An 18,251-nucleotide genomic window follows, 5' to 3' on the forward strand; every position below is an offset into this window, starting at 1 on the left:
TGTATTCTATGCGTGTAAAACACAGTATTTAGGGTTAAAAAGATGCAGGAAACAAGGCTATATATTACATCTAAATAAATAACAGGGCAATTATACACCCACACAACACTCTGTCTATTATTAGTCTATGTACTATGTCTATTTGTAGTGAAATAATATCTATATCAATCACTAACCTACCAAATCTAACACCTTTGCACATGCATACATTTGCAAACATATACTGTATGTCAAAGAGCCTCTATGTGAGCTGTGTGGGTGCATTCTCAAATCCCTAATCTTAAACTGAGCCCCAATGACTTCATGTCTAGCCTCAACCCTTCAAACTGATCTAATTCCACATAAACCCTAAAAAAAAATAGTAATTTAAAGAAGTTGGGACCAGGTAAAAAAAAATCCTCATTTGTGTCAGTAAATCCAACTCACGGTATTCACTAACAATGTCTTCAACTATAACTATTGCTCACAATACAAAAGCCACACAAAGACACACAGACACACACACAGACACACAAACACAAACCTTTTTACAGTTGATCAGGCTGCTTTAGTTTGTTGAACATAATGACACAGATTTCACCCAACAAGGATTGCGGAGAAAATGAAATGATAATGCTGCACATAGTTACATAGCTAAACTCTAAAAAGAAATTATAGTCAGTGTGCTCATAATCTGTAAACACGCAGGCTGTAACTTCCTGACATCACATCAAGATGTTCCGTACAAACCCAGTTACCTGACCACATTGCCGATGTTAGAGCCATTGTTGAGTGTAGCACAGTTAATTAAAGCAAGGGCACCACTCTACATCTGTCACATCACTTGGCAGTTACTTTATTTATATATTTTGGTCAATCTGTCCTTCCTGATGTGAGAGGGGATGCCATACATGAGACAACATCTGTTGAGGTATGTCACACGAGCGTCAACATCTGTCCATGTTTTTACACAACGTGTCAATCACTTGAGTCACGTCTCATACGCATTTGTGTTATCATATTGCGAAACCACAAACACTGTCAAGTGCTGTGAGCTCACATCTGTGCCGCAGTTACAATTAACGCGCTTTTTACCAGGCAGCAAATCTACACACAAACACAAGAGATTGGCACAACACACAAATACCCAGACAGACCCTGTGGCTTGCAGTCATTTTGGTCCCTTATGTTGTCCATCAAGGAGACAGTGGTGACTGTTCTCTAAACTGACTCCACCCACAAAGCCTTGTGATCACCTAAGCTGTCAGCTAGCATCTGCTGAAACTACCAACCAGCCAACTGTGATTCTGGCTCTGAAGATATGTCGACAGAAAATGTGTCACCTACACATGTTCAGAACTCAGCGGCATATTTTCCACTTCTAATTTTTGGTAATACGTATGTGTCAAAATTTATCTGCAAAGCCTTGGAGAATGTCAAACTGTTTTGTGTGTATGACACTGTGATTTAATATACATATATGAAAGCGTTGTTAATGTCAACTCGTCTTGGATGGAACAAAATTGTATACATCACTGTCAAATATTTTCGATAAAGAAGATTATGTCCATTTTTCAATACCACATGCATATTGCATTGATAGACCTAGTCATCACTGTGTGATTCACAAACAAAGTTATTAATTCAGAGGGGGCGAAAACTATCAGTCATGTTATGTTGCTGTTCACAGGTTCAAGGTGTTTTTTTTTTGTTTTTGTTTTTTTAGAAATGCCCCGGCAGTCTTTGGATTTGTATGCTCTTTGAAGTTATGTAATTCTGTTTTTAACCTCCTGGATGATTTTTTTTCCTCACATAGAATGAAAGTTCAGTACAGTAATTACTAGAAAAAGGGAGATGTATTTCAATAGTTTGTGTATAGCTATCTTAATAAACTGATAGAATCATAATGTTATATTATTTAAGGATAATGCTAGTCTGCCTGATCCCCCTGAACACACACACACACACACACACACACACACATCAACACTTGTCTAGTCCAAGACGCACATTCACACAATTGTACATGACACAGAAACCTAGAGACACAATAGCTTTGTATCCCTAGAGTCTACAATTTCTCCTTTAGTAATCCCCTCTGAGTCTATAAATATTTCTGTTTCCATGGCAATTTGAGCCTTGCCAAATGTTGTACAGATAAGAGGAGATAAGAGCATAAGGAGCAGGGAGATAAGAGCAAGTGACCTGCAGAGATCAGAGCACTAGAGGTCAGGCAGAAGAGCAAAAGTAAGTCACTGAGAAATGGACCTTCCCTTCTCAACTCTACTGCCAACCCCATCAAAAAACTACGTATGAAGGGCCATCTAAGTTTTCTAGTAGTGCTATCACTAAAGACACACTCAGAGTTAATCATTTTTGGAGCAACTTCCTTTGTGTATCTAATTTCACTCTCCAGAGAAGTTACATGGTAGAAAAACAAATAGTACATAAGCATGTCAATGCCCTTATTGTTAAGGGAAATAATTGATTCCATCAATAACTGGAGTCCAAAAACTGTACATATCATTATTACATTATTCCCATAGCATAATGATGTTGTCCATGTTACCAGAGAACTGTTTTAATGGCAACAAGAATTTAGGGGAATACTATGTCATTTCCTTTTTAAACAAGTTATATGCTTTTCAAATGGAAGTAGACTTTTTGTCTCTCCTTAATATGTCATCTTACACATGATGTGTTGTCCTACGGATAATTAAATTGCAAATAAACAACTGACAGTAAGAAATATGCAACTTTGTTTTTTACATTTTTAAGATTTGAAGGAATAATCCATCAGATGTTCTTCAACTGTACCCTATATCAATGCGATACACCAAACAACCAACTTCTCTGTAACAAACCATCTAGACAGCAGTTGCATTTTTTAAGACATGCCTTTACCTGTTTGTTGCTGTACTTGAGTTGGCTGGTCTTGTAGCTGTAATCTGAGTACTGATCTGAGCCGGTAGAGTTGTCATCTCCTCCCGTCCCTACAAAGGTGTTGGCGGCAGGAAGGTCCTGGACGGCCTGATGCTTCTGAGAGGCTGAAGGGGATTGGGCCTGCAGCTGGATGGAGGGTAAGGGGGAGTTGGAGCGGTAGTGTCTGCCTATATCAGGACTTCCTGGTGAATACGTCAAGGGCAGGTGTATCCTGGGGCTATCGTTGACTCCATCAAGGTTGAACTTGAGGCTCTTTTGAAGGCTGACTTTCTCATCTTCACCAAGTGGTTTTGGGGACTTTTGGGGTTTTCCTTTCCTTCCTCGTTTGCCTTTGGCATTCTTTGGTGCCTGTTTGGGTGCGTATAAGTCTTTAGTTTCCTTCTTGCCAGCCTGATAACCACTCTTCGTTTCTCTCTGGATGCGGTGTCGAATAAATACCACCACCAAGATCAACATGACTACACCTGCCACACCGGCAAGGCTTCCAAACAAAATGTTGCTACGCTGTGCAGCAAAACCATTGTTAGGATCACCAGCAATGTCCCTGTCCAGTGGGGTGTAAAGACTGTGTCCTACTAGGGCCTCCACTAAGCTGACATTTGAAATGGTTTCATTGACATAGATGTGGACCAGGGCAGTGGCATGACGTGCAGGCTTCCCCCTGTCACTCACATGCACCACTAGGCGATGAAGTCCACCATGTTTGCGAGTCATCTCTTTTGCTAGAGTGATCTCCCCACTGGAGGGGGAAATGCGAAATAACTGGTAAGGGTTTCCACCAGCAATACTGAAGACCAGCTCTGCGTTAGGCCCACTATCCAGGTCTTCAGCTTCCACTACCTCAACATGGCTATCTGGGGAAGCTAGAGGTGACAATCGCCTGAAAGAGGAATTGGAGGGCTTTGTGACCACAGGGTCGTTGTCATTTTCATCCAATACATTGATGGTAACGCCCACATATGAAGACCGAGGTGGCTCTCCTTCATCTACTGCTTTTAGACGGAAAGTATAGCTGCTCTCTTTCTCCCTGTCAAATGAGATGCTTGAAAGAATGGTGCCTGTTCCGTTTTGAACTACAAACTTCCCTCCATCAGGCTCTACAGAGAGGTGGACATGGGCGTTCTCACCTTTGTCTACATCCAGGACTGTCACCATGCCAACTGGACTGAGGGGAGGCATGTTTTCCAACACTGAAAAGCTGTAGCCACTAAGCATGAACTTGGGGTCATTGTCATTGCGGTCAAGAACTTTTATTACAACAGTTGCTGTACCTTTATGAACAGGTGACCCTTTATCTGCTGCGGTGACCCGGAACTCGTAACGTTCTTTATGCTCACGGTCAAGCGGGCTTCGGGCTCTCACTTCGCCCGTATTTGGGTCAATCTCAAACAGACCTTTGATGGATGAGTCTGCCACAATATTATAGAGGAGTTCTGCGTTAGTGCCACTGTCAGCATCCGACGCTATAACATCCAAAACCTTCTCCCCTGGTTGGTTTTCTTCGGCAAAATCTACCTCAAACACTGTCGGCGAGAATATTGGAGAGTTGTCGTTCACATCAGTCACTTGTACCTTTAGAGAATTTGTACTAGAAAGTGCTGGATTACCAGAATCCACAGCCACAATCTCTACTCGGTAATCCCTAATCCGTTCGTAGTCGAGGGGAGTGGTGGTCTGTAGGAAATACTTCCTCTTGTTGTCACTGGATGAGTCGCTGGCAGGGCGGAGCTGGAAGGGCACATCTCCCGCGACCACACACGTGACCACAGCATTCTCTCCCTCATCCTTGTCAGACACTTGCACCAAAGCAACGGCTGTGCCAACGGGCATGTCCTCTGAAATGTTAGCCACTCCTTCACTGTGTGTCACAAGACCAATTCCACGAATCTCCACAGCAGGAGCGTTGTCATTTTGGTCAGTCACTTCAATAGTTACAAATGTCTTTGAGCTTTTAGGTTGAGGACCCTTATCCCTCGCCACCACGTAGAAGGACAAGCTGCTGATTTCCTCCCTGTCCAGGGATCCTTTGACATAAATAATGCCAGTGGACCGATCAATTCGTAAGAGTTTTGGCACTGGGTCGACTGCTTGGTGAAGGGTATACTCAATTTCTCCGTTAGGGCCCATGTCAGAATCATTTGCTTTGACCTAAAATGAAAGGAATTCCATGGTTAAAGGCGTAATTTATGCACAACGGATTGGAATTATAATTACAGTAACGGACACCAGTGTAGAATTTTCTCTACTAGCCATTGGTCAATCAATGAATTAATTCAACCCGTCTGATCACTTCAAAGCACAGCAAGTGAATAGCCTATATAGGCATATTTCATTATAGCCCTTCCTCTCTGCCTTTGATAGTTGTCACTAGCCTTTTTTAATCTCTCACCCCCTTTCTTTAATTCCAGAAATTGGGCCAATGACAAGGTTCACATGAAAACATATGGCAAAATATTACGGATGCTATTTCTTTCATGACAGTTGTTACAATTTCACAGCAGTTTGCAGAGAAAATCCTACTCACAGTATCTCAATTCTATGTCTGCAAGTGTAATAACACAATCAGTAGGTTGCTTTATTGCCTGTATAAGCATAGTATGACAATGCTGTAATAATTCTAGTATTACCTGAAAAAGCACATTAAAATAACATGAGTTAAACAACTTTTAAACTAACTAAACTAAAACTTAGATATAATGAAGATAAGTGAGTTGACACTGGGGCCTCGGTTTCCCAAATGTTCAGCATGAGAGGTTACATTTTGAGTTGTAAGGCTATTTTTAAATATTAAAAAGATATCTGTTTGAGTTGGATTTCACATTAGGACTTTATCTAAGGAAGAAGCACTGCACAAACATGTCGCACAAACTTGTCATTTAAGAACATCTTGATGAATTGGCTGAGTGTATTTTACTCTGTGTTTCTTAGCTGCTGAATATACATTTCAAAACAGTACATAAGGCAGCAAAAACAATGGGTTTCATTGTAACTGTTTACTTCAGGCGGCAATTTGATTTCAAATAAGTTTTTATAAGCACGTTTATTTGTATCACACTCTTACCTGCAACACCGAGTGCCCCACTGGACTGTTTTCCGACACTTCTGCCTCGTATGTGGACCTTTCAAATTTGGGAGCGTTGTCATTGGCATCAGTGACTACCACTCTCAGCAGAGCACTGCTGTAGCGCTGTGGGTTCCCTCCATCCACTGCCTTGATGGTGAGGTCATAGGAATCCTTTAACTCACGATCTAGGTTGCCCAGGACAATGAGCTGTGGGAGCTTCCCCCCCCTGTCGTCAGCCACCTGTAAACCAAACAGGGTCGCTGCGTCTGGCCCTGCAGTAAGAGCATAATCCGCCACCCCATTCCTGTCTGAGTCCCTGTCTGTAGCTAGAGGTATGGAGAACAGCGCCCCCATGATCGTGTTCTCTGGGACAGAGATGGTGAGCACAGAAGAGGGAAACTGTGGAGTGTTGTCATTGATGTCCTGCACCTCAATGCGTCCTTCAATGAGTCGTGGGCTCTGGTTTTGGATCAGATCTGTCACAGATACTTCAAATTCCAGGTAGCAGGGCTTACCCTTAGCCAGGGATCGACAGTCCCTCAGTGTCTCTCTGTCTATGGGAATCTCTGTGGTGAAAATGTCTCCCGTCTTTCCATCAACACGGAGGTAAGGAGCACCCACCTCCAGCTTGTAGAGATGACCCGAGTCTGGCAGGCCCTGGTCTGATGCCAGGCTACCAATGAGAGTGTTGGGAGGCTGCTCCTCCTGGACCCGGTACAGGATACTGCCTTCAGCAGAGCCACAGTGCAGCACCAGGACCCAGAAAAGCACTACTTGTAACTTCAGTTCCATTAGGTCATCAGAAGATCTGCCTGCAAAATGACGGAGTATCTGTGTCAGTGTTGTTTCCTTTTGGCAATCATGTTTAAAGATTTAGTTTTAAGCTGTACCAAACATCGTAGGCAATAATGCATCACTCTTATTATAAAAGAGAGAAAAAAAAAACCACACAATCCACAATTCATTAAAACCAGAGTAATGCATGCAGTCAGCAGGAAAATAAATGCATTGTGTTTTTCTATCATAACTTTGAATTATTTCTGTCAATAAGTAGTAACAAAATCTACAGCAGGCCTAAAAGCACAATATAATAATTAGACAACAATACCAACCAAGGGAATGAGGCATGTTTTTAAAGTGCAATCATAACCATTTCCTGGCTAGGTTTCTTCTCCGTCCCAGCACATCAATGAACATCGCAGCTTTACACATATAATGTAGAAATGAATGTAGGAACAAGAAATTGTATCTTGTGAGCTTATACACAAAACAAACTTGAGGGCTAGTGTGAATTGGATCGTTCCAGCTGCGTACTCAAATTGTAATACGGAATCAGATTGCCTAAGAGACTCATTATTTTGGCATTACACTACTAGATATTGAGTGGTGAAGCAATGTAGCTGAAAAAAGTAACATACGGTATAAAAGATACACTCAAACATAAATCCTTACAAATCTGCCAAGATAGTATCCAATCCATCAAACTAATCTTTTACATTACCAGAGAGGCCTCTCACAACAAGCGCTTGCACACTATGGGCCGTGAAAGGAATGGGGACATTTGGACTCATGCAGAATATGCAACTTGGCATTATCATCACATGCAGATTGAAACAATGCATAATGCAGAAATTCCAATCCATGCTCCATTGCTACTGGCTAGCTCAAACACTGTAATCATTGTTTGATTTTGAACCTTTCAACTCAGTAATTATGACCCATTATTTTAGTGTCTTCTTTGATCGGTGTTCCCTCTGGCTAAAGAATCTTGGCTTTTTTCATGCTACAATGATTTTAGACTATAATTATTTCCTCTGCGTATGTGTGTGTAGAGTTCTATTGGTAATTGAAATGAGAGCAGACGTTGAGGTTAAGTAGCAAGGTTCAGTGCTCTGGAAAAACTTAGTAATGGCAACATTTTACCATTTTTGTGTGTATAACATATCTGTGAGTGTCTCCAAAATCAACTTTCAGCTAAAAGGTGATGTGCAGTTGAAGCATTATGGTACCTTACACATAGTAATAACTTCAAAAAGAAAAGAAAATAAGAGTATTGTAAGAGTACAATATTGGCTGGTACCCTAAGGGACCCTCAGGGAAAAATAAGAGAGATCAGTGCAACCTTGTGAGAAAGATATGGTCAGATCCTGTTATTCTGAGTTCAATGCACTACATTCTGCATCTTTCCCCATGAAATAATGATCCAGAAAGGAGAAAAGCAAATGTGTATTAAGCAAGACAGCAACACACAAATATACAGCAATCCGATGAGAAATCCAATTCCTTTTGAATACATTAAAATTGGAAGTGCAGGTTATTGATGCACTAATTGCTCAGTTATCGATGTGTCCCTTTTTACATTTGCAGGGGGAGCATCGAGTCAATGTGGCGTGAACGGTTAGTGTGCATTCTGTGTGTTCATGTGTACAGGGGGGGAAAAAGGCAGGCAGCAGTAAAAACATAACCAGCAGATACATTCCCAAACACATTTTTTATACCTACAAATGACAAATTTGTGAAATATTTATTAACGGTCATCCTAAAAGTAATTGTAATTGTTTCATTTAAATGCTGTCCCTGCTACCATTAAACACAACAGCTTGTATGGTAAATTAAGATACACAGGTTTTTATATCATGTCATTTGATATAACAGGATCATACTCTTACAAAATGACTCCTTATATGATGCAAAGGCCCAGAATGTTCCGGTCACATGATGTATGCTTTAGCCTTCTACCCCGTCTTTTTCTTTTTAAACCACTGTTGAATTTTTGAATGTTTCTTTTTACAAAAACTGTTGTTTAAAATCGAAAACCATTATTACTGTCATTATGTTTTGTTTAGCTGTAACTGTCCTTTTGCCATTGCAGCCACTTGAATGAATAGGCGTGCTTTGATAGTGACATGATTGTTATGGTTGATGACACTCATGACTTAATGCCTTCCAGTTGGCCTCATGCCTGTCTTCCAGATGGCACCGTGCCTGGCAGCTACAGCAATTTGGTGTTCTTTTTTTCTTTGTTTACATTGACATTAAAATTCATGTTGTTTGTGAAATGTGCATTTTGCCTTCACTCAGATAGAATTTCTTATCGGTTGAATATTATAGACACCATGCCTTTGGGCCTCTATATCACATTTGCAGCTATCTCCCAAATTTTTTATCAAAAGCTTGACAGCATCTTTTTTTTTTTTTTCTTATCTAAAAGCACTCTAAGGTGGTGGCGAAGGGGAACTTTTGCTGAGATTTTTCACTACTGGACATGTCTCACCAAAGTCCACCAGCTGAACAGCAAAATGGATGAATTAGAACTGCTGCACAACTAGGAGTGACATTTCCTGCATCTCAGCGATTTTGTTTCTCTAAAAAGGAAGTTATTTCTTACAGTGTGTTCAAATGTGTCATATTACAGTCCTGGTTGACCACTCTAACCACTGCATCTGTAAGGACTGGCATTCTACAATAACAATGCCAGTGTGGGACAGATACTAGAACTGGATCAGGCGACGCAATACTTAAATCCTCAGCAAGTACTAGGCTGAGAAAGTGAAATCCTGTTGTCTATTAAAACTTACCCTGTCAACACCCAAAACCTGTGGAAGCACAAAGCTGTTTAACTGAGAGAATCACTGCAGAAACCATCTTCATTTGTGCAAGGACAACCCATTATAACTAGAAAACCGGAGCTTCTTTGTGGTAGCTACACCACAGGACAACTTCTAACTGACCCCTACTGTTCTACAAGTCGTGTGAGTGCAGTACACGCAGTACTTGCTTTACGCAGAGCTTTTAGGGGGTTTTGCACGGCCTAAAGGACTCATACTGTAATTCCCGTAAGCGCAGTGTGCTGCAAAAAGCATCCTGCACAAACAGACAAACCAACAGACACATAATGGAGACGCATTAAATAATCAGAAGAAATATCTTTCCAAATACAATCAAGGAATCCATTGTCTTACTGAGGAGAGAACGTTAACCCTACCAGTGAAGCAGCACTCAGCACATTGCCTCACGCTGGGATTATTCAATGGTCCAGATGGTTCCACCATAAAGAAAAACTGAAGGCAGCCTGTACCACAGTACGGAGGTGGACTTTCAAAGACAGTCTCATAGTTCTGCTATTTGCTACATCTCCTGTGAAGATGTTGCAACAAAGTATATAGTCAAAGCAAAATGGAGTTTAAGACCACTAGGAACAGCACAGAGTAGGCCTGCCATGCGGCAAGAGCATAGCATTAGGGGTGCCAAGTCTACAAGACCGGGCTGCAGAGGCAGTGTATCATGGCTCATTCTCAGCATGGCCATCACCCCACAGATTCACAAACTGCAGGAGAAACTCACCCAAGCATACCCCTTCACCTGCAAATGACCTATTTACACAAGTGATCCTCACTTGTGCTCACTGTGTCACCTGCTAGTCTGTTGTCACTTCTGTGTAAGTGTCACTGAAATGTACAAGTGTTCAAAAGACGACACAACTGTTCTACCTAAGGGTAAATGACATGTTTCCAACCAGGTATTACTGTTAAAAACAGACCAAAGAGGCAACATGTATTTACATATGTACAGAATATTCAGTACACACCTCTGTCCACTACAAATACACAAATCTCTCATTAAAAAAGTGCAGGGATCTGTTGCGTCTTTGTTTATATATCAAAAGCCCTTAAATAATGAAAGAAAAGAGAGTTTTGGTTAAAAAAAACAACTAAATATGCTAAAGCAAGGAGCAAAAAACATCACAATCAGAGTATTGGAATAGTTTCAAAAACATAGAAGAGAATACTTGAATTTCACCATCGCAGAAATAATGGAATGTCTCTTTATACTGTGACTCCCTTCCATCTGATCTCTCCCTTGCCTCATGGATCTTCCCATTTCCTCCAACGCCATTTTGAATGACAGTGAACTCCCGATTTCCTCCGAGCAACTGCCGACAATCCTTCCACCTCTCCCTAAAGGCTCAGTGCCAGCGCTGCTGCTCTGCTCCTCAGAAGAGAAGGGGAAAGACTTCTCTGGCAGCTAAACATCCGTCAAACTGCAAGGTCTGATTGAGTCTCACCTGGAGCCCTCACACAGTGAACCACCCAGCTGACCCCACTGTTGAAGAGAACATTTCAACTTCTCCATGTCCACAATCACTGACCCTACACAGTTGGTCTCATTCCCAAGAGGGACACAGTCCTCTTCCTTAATGAGGCCACGGGTGCTGAACCCAGCCATAATGATGACCTCTGAAAAAGTGGTACCATCCTAGCTTACTAAGACAGCAAACCTACTCCTCCACCACCTGGACCTGTCTGCATGTTGGTCAGTGGGCAACTGCAGAAATCTCCCCTGTTCACTCGCTCTGACATCCAAACCATCATCCTAAAATTGCTCCACAAAAAAGGCTTTTGCTCCACAGGTAGTTATGAACCTGTCTTTGGGAATGTTGACATCTAGTTGGCTGGAGAGAAAAATATAAGGTTAGAGGGATGGTTCAGAGTAACTTCTCCCTAGGGTGCTTTGCACATGACCTCGAGCCAAACACCCTCCCCAGAAGCTTTTTTTTCCCCTTGGTACCAAACTTTATAGGTTGTGTACTCAAAACAAGGCATTGCAAAGTTTGTAAGTACACCAGGAGTTTATTTAACCCTTGTGTTGTCTTCCCGTCAACCTGCAACTTTGTGTTTTTTTGGGTTGAAATTTCAACATTTTGTTATTTTTTTTTCTACACTTTTCTTGATGTTTTTGTTGATTTTATTCCAGGTTCTTTTGTATCTGTTGGGGTTTTATTTTTAATTATGTTTTTGTCAATTTTGCCGATGTTTTGTGTTCATTTTTCTGATTGTTTTGGTAACTTTTTTCAGCATCTGAAAAAAAATAATAAAAAAGCTTGCATTTTTGTAGCTTTTTCCAACATTTGCCACTTTTTCAACATTCTTTTGTCATAGTTCTGATACAAAAAGTTTTTGGAAATGGGTCAAATTGGACCCGAGGACAACAGGGAAGTTGAATCACACTTGCCTAATGGCTTCTGCAATCTGCTGCTACTGCTACCGGCAGTAAGACAGTGCTTAGGGACCGTCTACAAACTACAACACAGAAAAGAAATACAAAAAAATATATATATTATTTTAATGATGAAAATAAGGTAGTGTCTCCAAACTTACCTAAAAAATACTTGTCTCATGCTAGTACTACAGCACTTACTTTCCAAAAATAAGTTAAATAATGAAATATTATTGTTGTATCTCTTATCGGTCCCTAAGCACTCGCCGTATTGCCGGTAGCAGCAGCCGTAGCAGGCAAGTGTTATTTAAATAAATTCCTGGTTAGGCCTGCACGATATGGGGAAAAATATGAATCACGATTTTCTTTAGCTTAGAATTGGTATCACAATTTTCTGCCACGATTTATTTCTCACAAAGTGAAATGTTTTGTGCACACATGAACCATGACAAAACATAACAAATACAGAGGTACCAAACATAGATTTTTGTTGGCACCTCTAGCACATTGTGCATCACTACAATCTTGTTAACATAGAGGCTTCAGGGAAGAGAAGGGAGAGCACTGCAGCTTCTTGGGAGAGCTTTGAAACCTGTTTTATACAGTGTATGTTTAAAACTCACAGAAGAAAGTAGGAGCGTTTGTGATTAGATTAGATTAGATTCAACTTTATTGTCATTACACATGTACAGGTCCAGGCAACGAAATGCAGTTCGGTCTAACCAGAAGTGCAATAGCAGTAAGTGCAGGATATATACAATGGGCCTATAAGTGCCAGACATGGATATGTAATGAATAAATATAGGAAAGAATACTATTATAAACAGAGTTTTACAGATGGGTTTGTCCTATGAATAACAAATATAGATAACAAGTATTGTGAGCAGATTTACAGCTAGGAATTGGTGGGTATACTATAATTGCAAATTTTTACAGATTGTGCAAATAGCATAATATACTAATGGTTTACAGATTTTACAGGTGAGTATGTACTATGAATATAATATATAGGCGGCTATTATTATTGACAGAATTTTTACAGATAGCTATAATAAGTTAGGCTAAAATGAGCAGTAACAATGATTTAAAGGTAGTACAAATAAAGTGCAGTTGGCAGAACCTATCAGATAATTAAAGTGCAGTGGAAAGTAATTGCATATTACAGTTAAAGTACGGTAGTGCAGTCGTCTTGTAAAATTAAATGAGAATCAAAATCAACAGGTGAATCGAGATTGCAATTTTATAAACATTACTTACTTACAAACTTTACAATGCCTCGTTTTATGAGAACAGAGCCTATTTGTACTATTGTAGAAGTTTGCTACCATTCCGGTCATTATTAGTGGGGTATTTACGAGATCCACCTTTGGTTCCATTAGCACCTGCACTAAGGCATTTAGCTGATAGCGCTAACTTGTCCAATGTTAGACCAATGAGGGAAAAGCTTCTTGGGAGGGTGTTTGGCTCGAAGACATGGTGCAAAGGACCCTAGGGTGAAATCACTCCGAACCATCCCTTTAACTGGTGCATTTTAAGCTAAGTGTCATGATTTTCATTTTGAAGAGAACCAGCTGTTGGGCATAACACATTCATATTGTTTGCATGAGTAGCTGTGTGGTTATCATGCCATACATATTAGTAACCAAGACCACTACACTAGATCCTGTTTTGATATTATATCAATTAGTGATGTTAATGATTATAAGGAAACGTATAAGGTGAATATATTGAAGTAAAAGGACTTACTTTGAATGAACATAAATCATTTGCATGAGATCCATTTGAATGATATAAGAAAAGTCGGTGAAAAAAGCAATACTTCAGTCACAAATAGTAAAAAGTGTGTAAAGTCTGTAACGGCCATCCTGTATCAGTTATTTATGGAGAAACATTTTCAATCTATCTTCATCTATTTCCTGCATGTGACAGGAATATTTGACCATTTGTTTGTAAAGTAACATAATTTTGCAATTTGCAATTTTATTTTTTTAAAGTAGTTTTTTATATAATATGTATTCGATATTAGGCTTGAAATAGCAAAGGGGTTTGTGGCTGCATACGTGTGAGGATGTCATAATACATTAAAAAAGGTAAGCAAATAAAAAAATGAACAATATACTTGTGTTGCAGAGCATGTGCACCTGTCCTGGTTACCATAGAGACACAATTTCTACTGACTGAGTCAACTCAGTGACTGACTGGGTGACATTTGCTCTTTAAGATGGCCCCTCCCCACAGGTCCAGCAGAAATGACTCACGAGTAGAATCAACTGAGGCATAATTGCAAATTAATAATATGCCAAAGGGCTGGGGTTGTGTCTGGGGAAAAACAACATTAAGAGTATAGGAATGAAGCTCATGATCCAGCAGCATCGCCAGTTGTTTTGTTCCTGAACTGTCACCTGTTACTTGGTGCAAATCAAGCTCGTGAATTCCTACCATAAGATGTAGTCCCCGGCCTGCTTTGCTAGAGAGTGGAAAGATAACGAATGATTTAATGATTTTCCCAACTGAGGGGATTTGATATATTGGCTGACTCTGCACCTTTAGATAGTATAACAGGTAAAATCCATTACCCTCCCACCAGCATGATTTATGATGGCTAGTATCACCACTTAGGTCTCCTTACAGCTGATCTACCAATGGAATGTACTGCAAAATGTTACTCTACACACTTTTAGAGACAGCAAAGCCTGGCCTTTGGTTGGAAACACTTTCTAAGGGCAGGAGCCCATTCAGCCGCCCCCAAAAAACACTGATGGAGAGTCCCTCCTACTACATTAAATGGTCCATTACAAACACAATGTGACTAAAACCACATTTCCCAGGCAGATGTATTTGACAGCTTTGTATTATGTTGTACAGCTTCTCGCTATCAAGTTCAAATAGCTGTTTAAGCAGTCCTGTCAGAAACCCTACTTGCGCCGTTTCAGTGATGAGATGTTTACCAACTGGCAAACAGGTAGCCTTCCTTCATCTGCTCTAATGCAAGACAAAATGCATATAAGTGTACAGTAGTCAGAGAAAAGTGGATAGCATGGGTTTAATACTGATCAACTATGGCAAGTGAATGAAATTATGAAAGGGAAAATATAGAGGAAATTGAACTTAACAGCCTGTCCTTTTGGCCCTTATGCATCACTTTATATGAAAATATATAGAAAAATAGATCGATAGATCGATAGATAGATAGATAGATAGGCAGAACTAATACTTAAGTCTGTCTTTTCCAATGTCCCATTTCTCACAACTGCTTCGTTATCGACTGACTTAGATCGTCACATTCATCAGGTTTACGTCTTATAGACACTTTGTCAGTACTGGGTTACCAGGCCTGTTTTGATCTGCACTGTTTTGACGGCCTTGTAGCCTACAGTATGTGTGGGAACTTAGACCGGGATCACTATAGAGCAGACTATTAAAACGTGCCTGGTGGTCGGCGGAGTGGGGAGAAACAGCACCCCAGACTCTTTCTGGAGAGCTGGGGAGAATGTCGGTGCGGATGCACTGATCAAAGATTTTTTTTTTCTCTCTCCCTCCAATTAGATGCGCGAATCTCTCCATAGGGAAACCGCAGATTAGTTATTAGCGTGATAGGCTATATACGTCAGAATTATTTGCTCAAAAGAATCGTTGCTCCTGAGTAAAGACCTACTAATTACGGCAATCAGTAGCCTACTATGTTTGCAGCTAGTATAAAAAAGAAATGAAGAGGACGGGATGATAGGAATGGATGGCATTTTCTGCTTCACAGAATCATAATGATCATAAAATGCAATTAGCGGATTGCCAATTCAGCCTACACATCAGATGATAGCGTATGTAGTTATATTGTAGGTGAAGTGCAAGGATACGCAGACTTAAACACTTAATAGACATACCATTACGCACGGAGGATACAACTCTACTCGGATGTGTCTTAATTGCGACGCATCCTCATTTCAGTCACGCAGGGCATCATTATTGTGGGTGACATGTCTGCACTGTTACCTTTCTATCGCTGTGTCCCATCAACCTGTAACACCGAGCCGCTCCTCTGTCGGCCTGTCTATTATTAAGTGCACCGAGGACAACTTGTTGTATACCCTATATACACAGTCTGTTTGGACCATGGCCTACCACTTCACAACAAACATATTTTTTTCGAATTAAAACTTCGCTACACAAATCTTCACCACTCAAAGCAACTTTCCCGGGTAATCTCGCAGTAATTGCATTACCTGTGCCAGAGACTTCTCTATGAGCGCTTGTCGCGTCGCCGATCCGTCCGCAGCTGATACGGTGTGTGTGTGTGTCCACCGGTGATCCCAGAGGCAGGCGTCTAACCCTCAAACCTCCGCCACAGTGGTGACATCAAAATCACTTCAGCGGCCACGCAATCCACTCACAACATTTGCAACTTTCCGCATCAAAATGCAGGATTCGGTGTCCGCCGTCGTCCCGCAGTCTCGTAGCACTGACACAGATTTATGTCCGTGGAAATATTGCAAGTTAGGAGCTGTTTCTGTTCAATTAGTTTTACGATAGTGCTGGAAAATGAAGAGTCTCATTCCATAAGGAGAGCCTACTGTGTGCCATTTCCGATCCTCAATCACTGATCCCTGCCAAGATATGCACTCGTTGGCGCATCCCTTTGGTCCAAGTTTCCCGAGCGCTTCCCCGGAAAGAAGTAGCCTCAAACGCACTCTAAAGACGCGCTGGATGTCTAAACGACAGCAACATAAATGTCATTTCCCAACGTAAAAATCGGAATAGCTAACCGGTCCTTAACAAGGAGCCCATCTGAAGCATTTCCAGAGAGCAAGTGGTGAGATACTGTGGGCAGGTTAGTTGCTCCCCTTTCTCCCTCTCTCTCTCTCTCTCTACTCATCAGAGCGTGGGGGGGAGGTGGGGCTCCCATCCACCGCAGCACACAGCAACTTCACACTCAACATCACATTATGCCCAGGCTGCCTACCAGGAAATTGGGCGATTCCTACAGTATAAGAAGATCTCATCAAACTGGGTCACCTCAAATGGGGGAAATGCACATTATTAAAGAAGCGTATATCTGGAGTCACTGTGCGCGTGTTGCACTCCTGTTGCCACACGGCCGCTTCCTCTGTTGATGTAAAATGCACTGATTGTACCATTTGTCTAAATTTGATGTAACAGGTAGCCTGCACTGACAGTTTACTTGTTGAGAAGCAGTCCATGTAGCAAAATGAATGGTCTAAGATGGAAGCTGGATGGCCACTATTTATTCATTTGGCGCCACCCTCAGGCGGTTATAATAAGAATGGGGAATGCAGTCCTCTGCATCAGCTGAGGAAATTAAGGGAATCGCATGTTAACATTGCTTGATGTTGGAGTAATACACATAATGTTGCTTTTTTGGCAAGTAAAGACAATGAAAGTGCTGTAGGGGTACATTGGAATAAACTAGTTATGTCTAACATCATTTGTTAAAACGGCAGCAGTGCAATTAAACAAAAAAACAAAAAAAAACAACGCTTTTGCTTTGGGCTATGAATCAGCACGGCTCAGCAGGGAGTGAAATCCATCCCCTGCTACAGTTCTTCTTCTTCTTTCTTCCACAACACTGATGCCTGCGATCATAACTACATAGGCATGGTATAAGCATAAGCAATGGACCAGGAGTAATGAGTCAAACGCTGGGTTTTGTCACAAAGGAAACCCTTAAGCAATGTCCTCCGGAGAAAACTTATTTCCTATCTTCCCCAGCCATTCTGAGCCAAGAGTTTATCAGAGTGTTTCCAGTCTGTGATCCTTTACTCCTCCCCCATCTCTCATTAGCTGCAAACACACAGCTGTTGGCTTACCTCTCCAGGGCTCCCATTAAGGGCTGCCACTCAGGCTCACAGTGTCCCTGAGCCAATCATATTAGAGCTCCCGCCCACGCATTGCCACCTATGCTGCTCTTCACCAGTCCCACTAATAATGTTTAAGTATTTTCGCAGGTGGCCCATAAGTCGCATGAGAAGAGAGCAGGTAGAAAGACAGGGAGCAAATGCTGAGAGGAACAGAACTTAACATGTCTACAGAATCTATACCAAATAAGACAAAATCATTTAATTAGGAATGTAAGTGACTCAATGTCCATTCAGTCATTTAAGGCAAATCATTATATTTCATTTAAATGTTTTAAAGCCTGGGTTATGTGATTGCAAACACTGTAAATCCAAGTATCTTGTCAGTTAACAAAAATGCAGTTTGATGATTTTATGCCATTTAATACATTTTTCTTTCAAGCTTTTTTTTTTAATCT

General features: G+C 41.0%; 1 protein-coding gene across 1 annotated transcript in view; it reads right to left on the reverse strand.

Moving 5' to 3' along the window:
• The window catches only part of LOC116700988 (protocadherin-1), a gene marked incomplete in the record, with an annotated part of 213,327 nt that overhangs the window by 76,560 nt on the left and 118,516 nt on the right, over nt 1-18,251 (reverse strand). Inside the window, 2 exon segments of the mRNA XM_032534505.1 lie at nt 2,884-5,070; nt 5,984-6,798. Of these exon segments, the coding sequence (XP_032390396.1) occupies nt 2,884-5,070; nt 5,984-6,798 (3,002 nt within the window).

The sequence above is a fragment of the Etheostoma spectabile genome, chromosome 13 (genome assembly GCF_008692095.1).
Source record: "Etheostoma spectabile isolate EspeVRDwgs_2016 chromosome 13, UIUC_Espe_1.0, whole genome shotgun sequence".
Classification (NCBI taxonomy): Eukaryota; Metazoa; Chordata; class Actinopteri; order Perciformes; family Percidae; genus Etheostoma; species Etheostoma spectabile.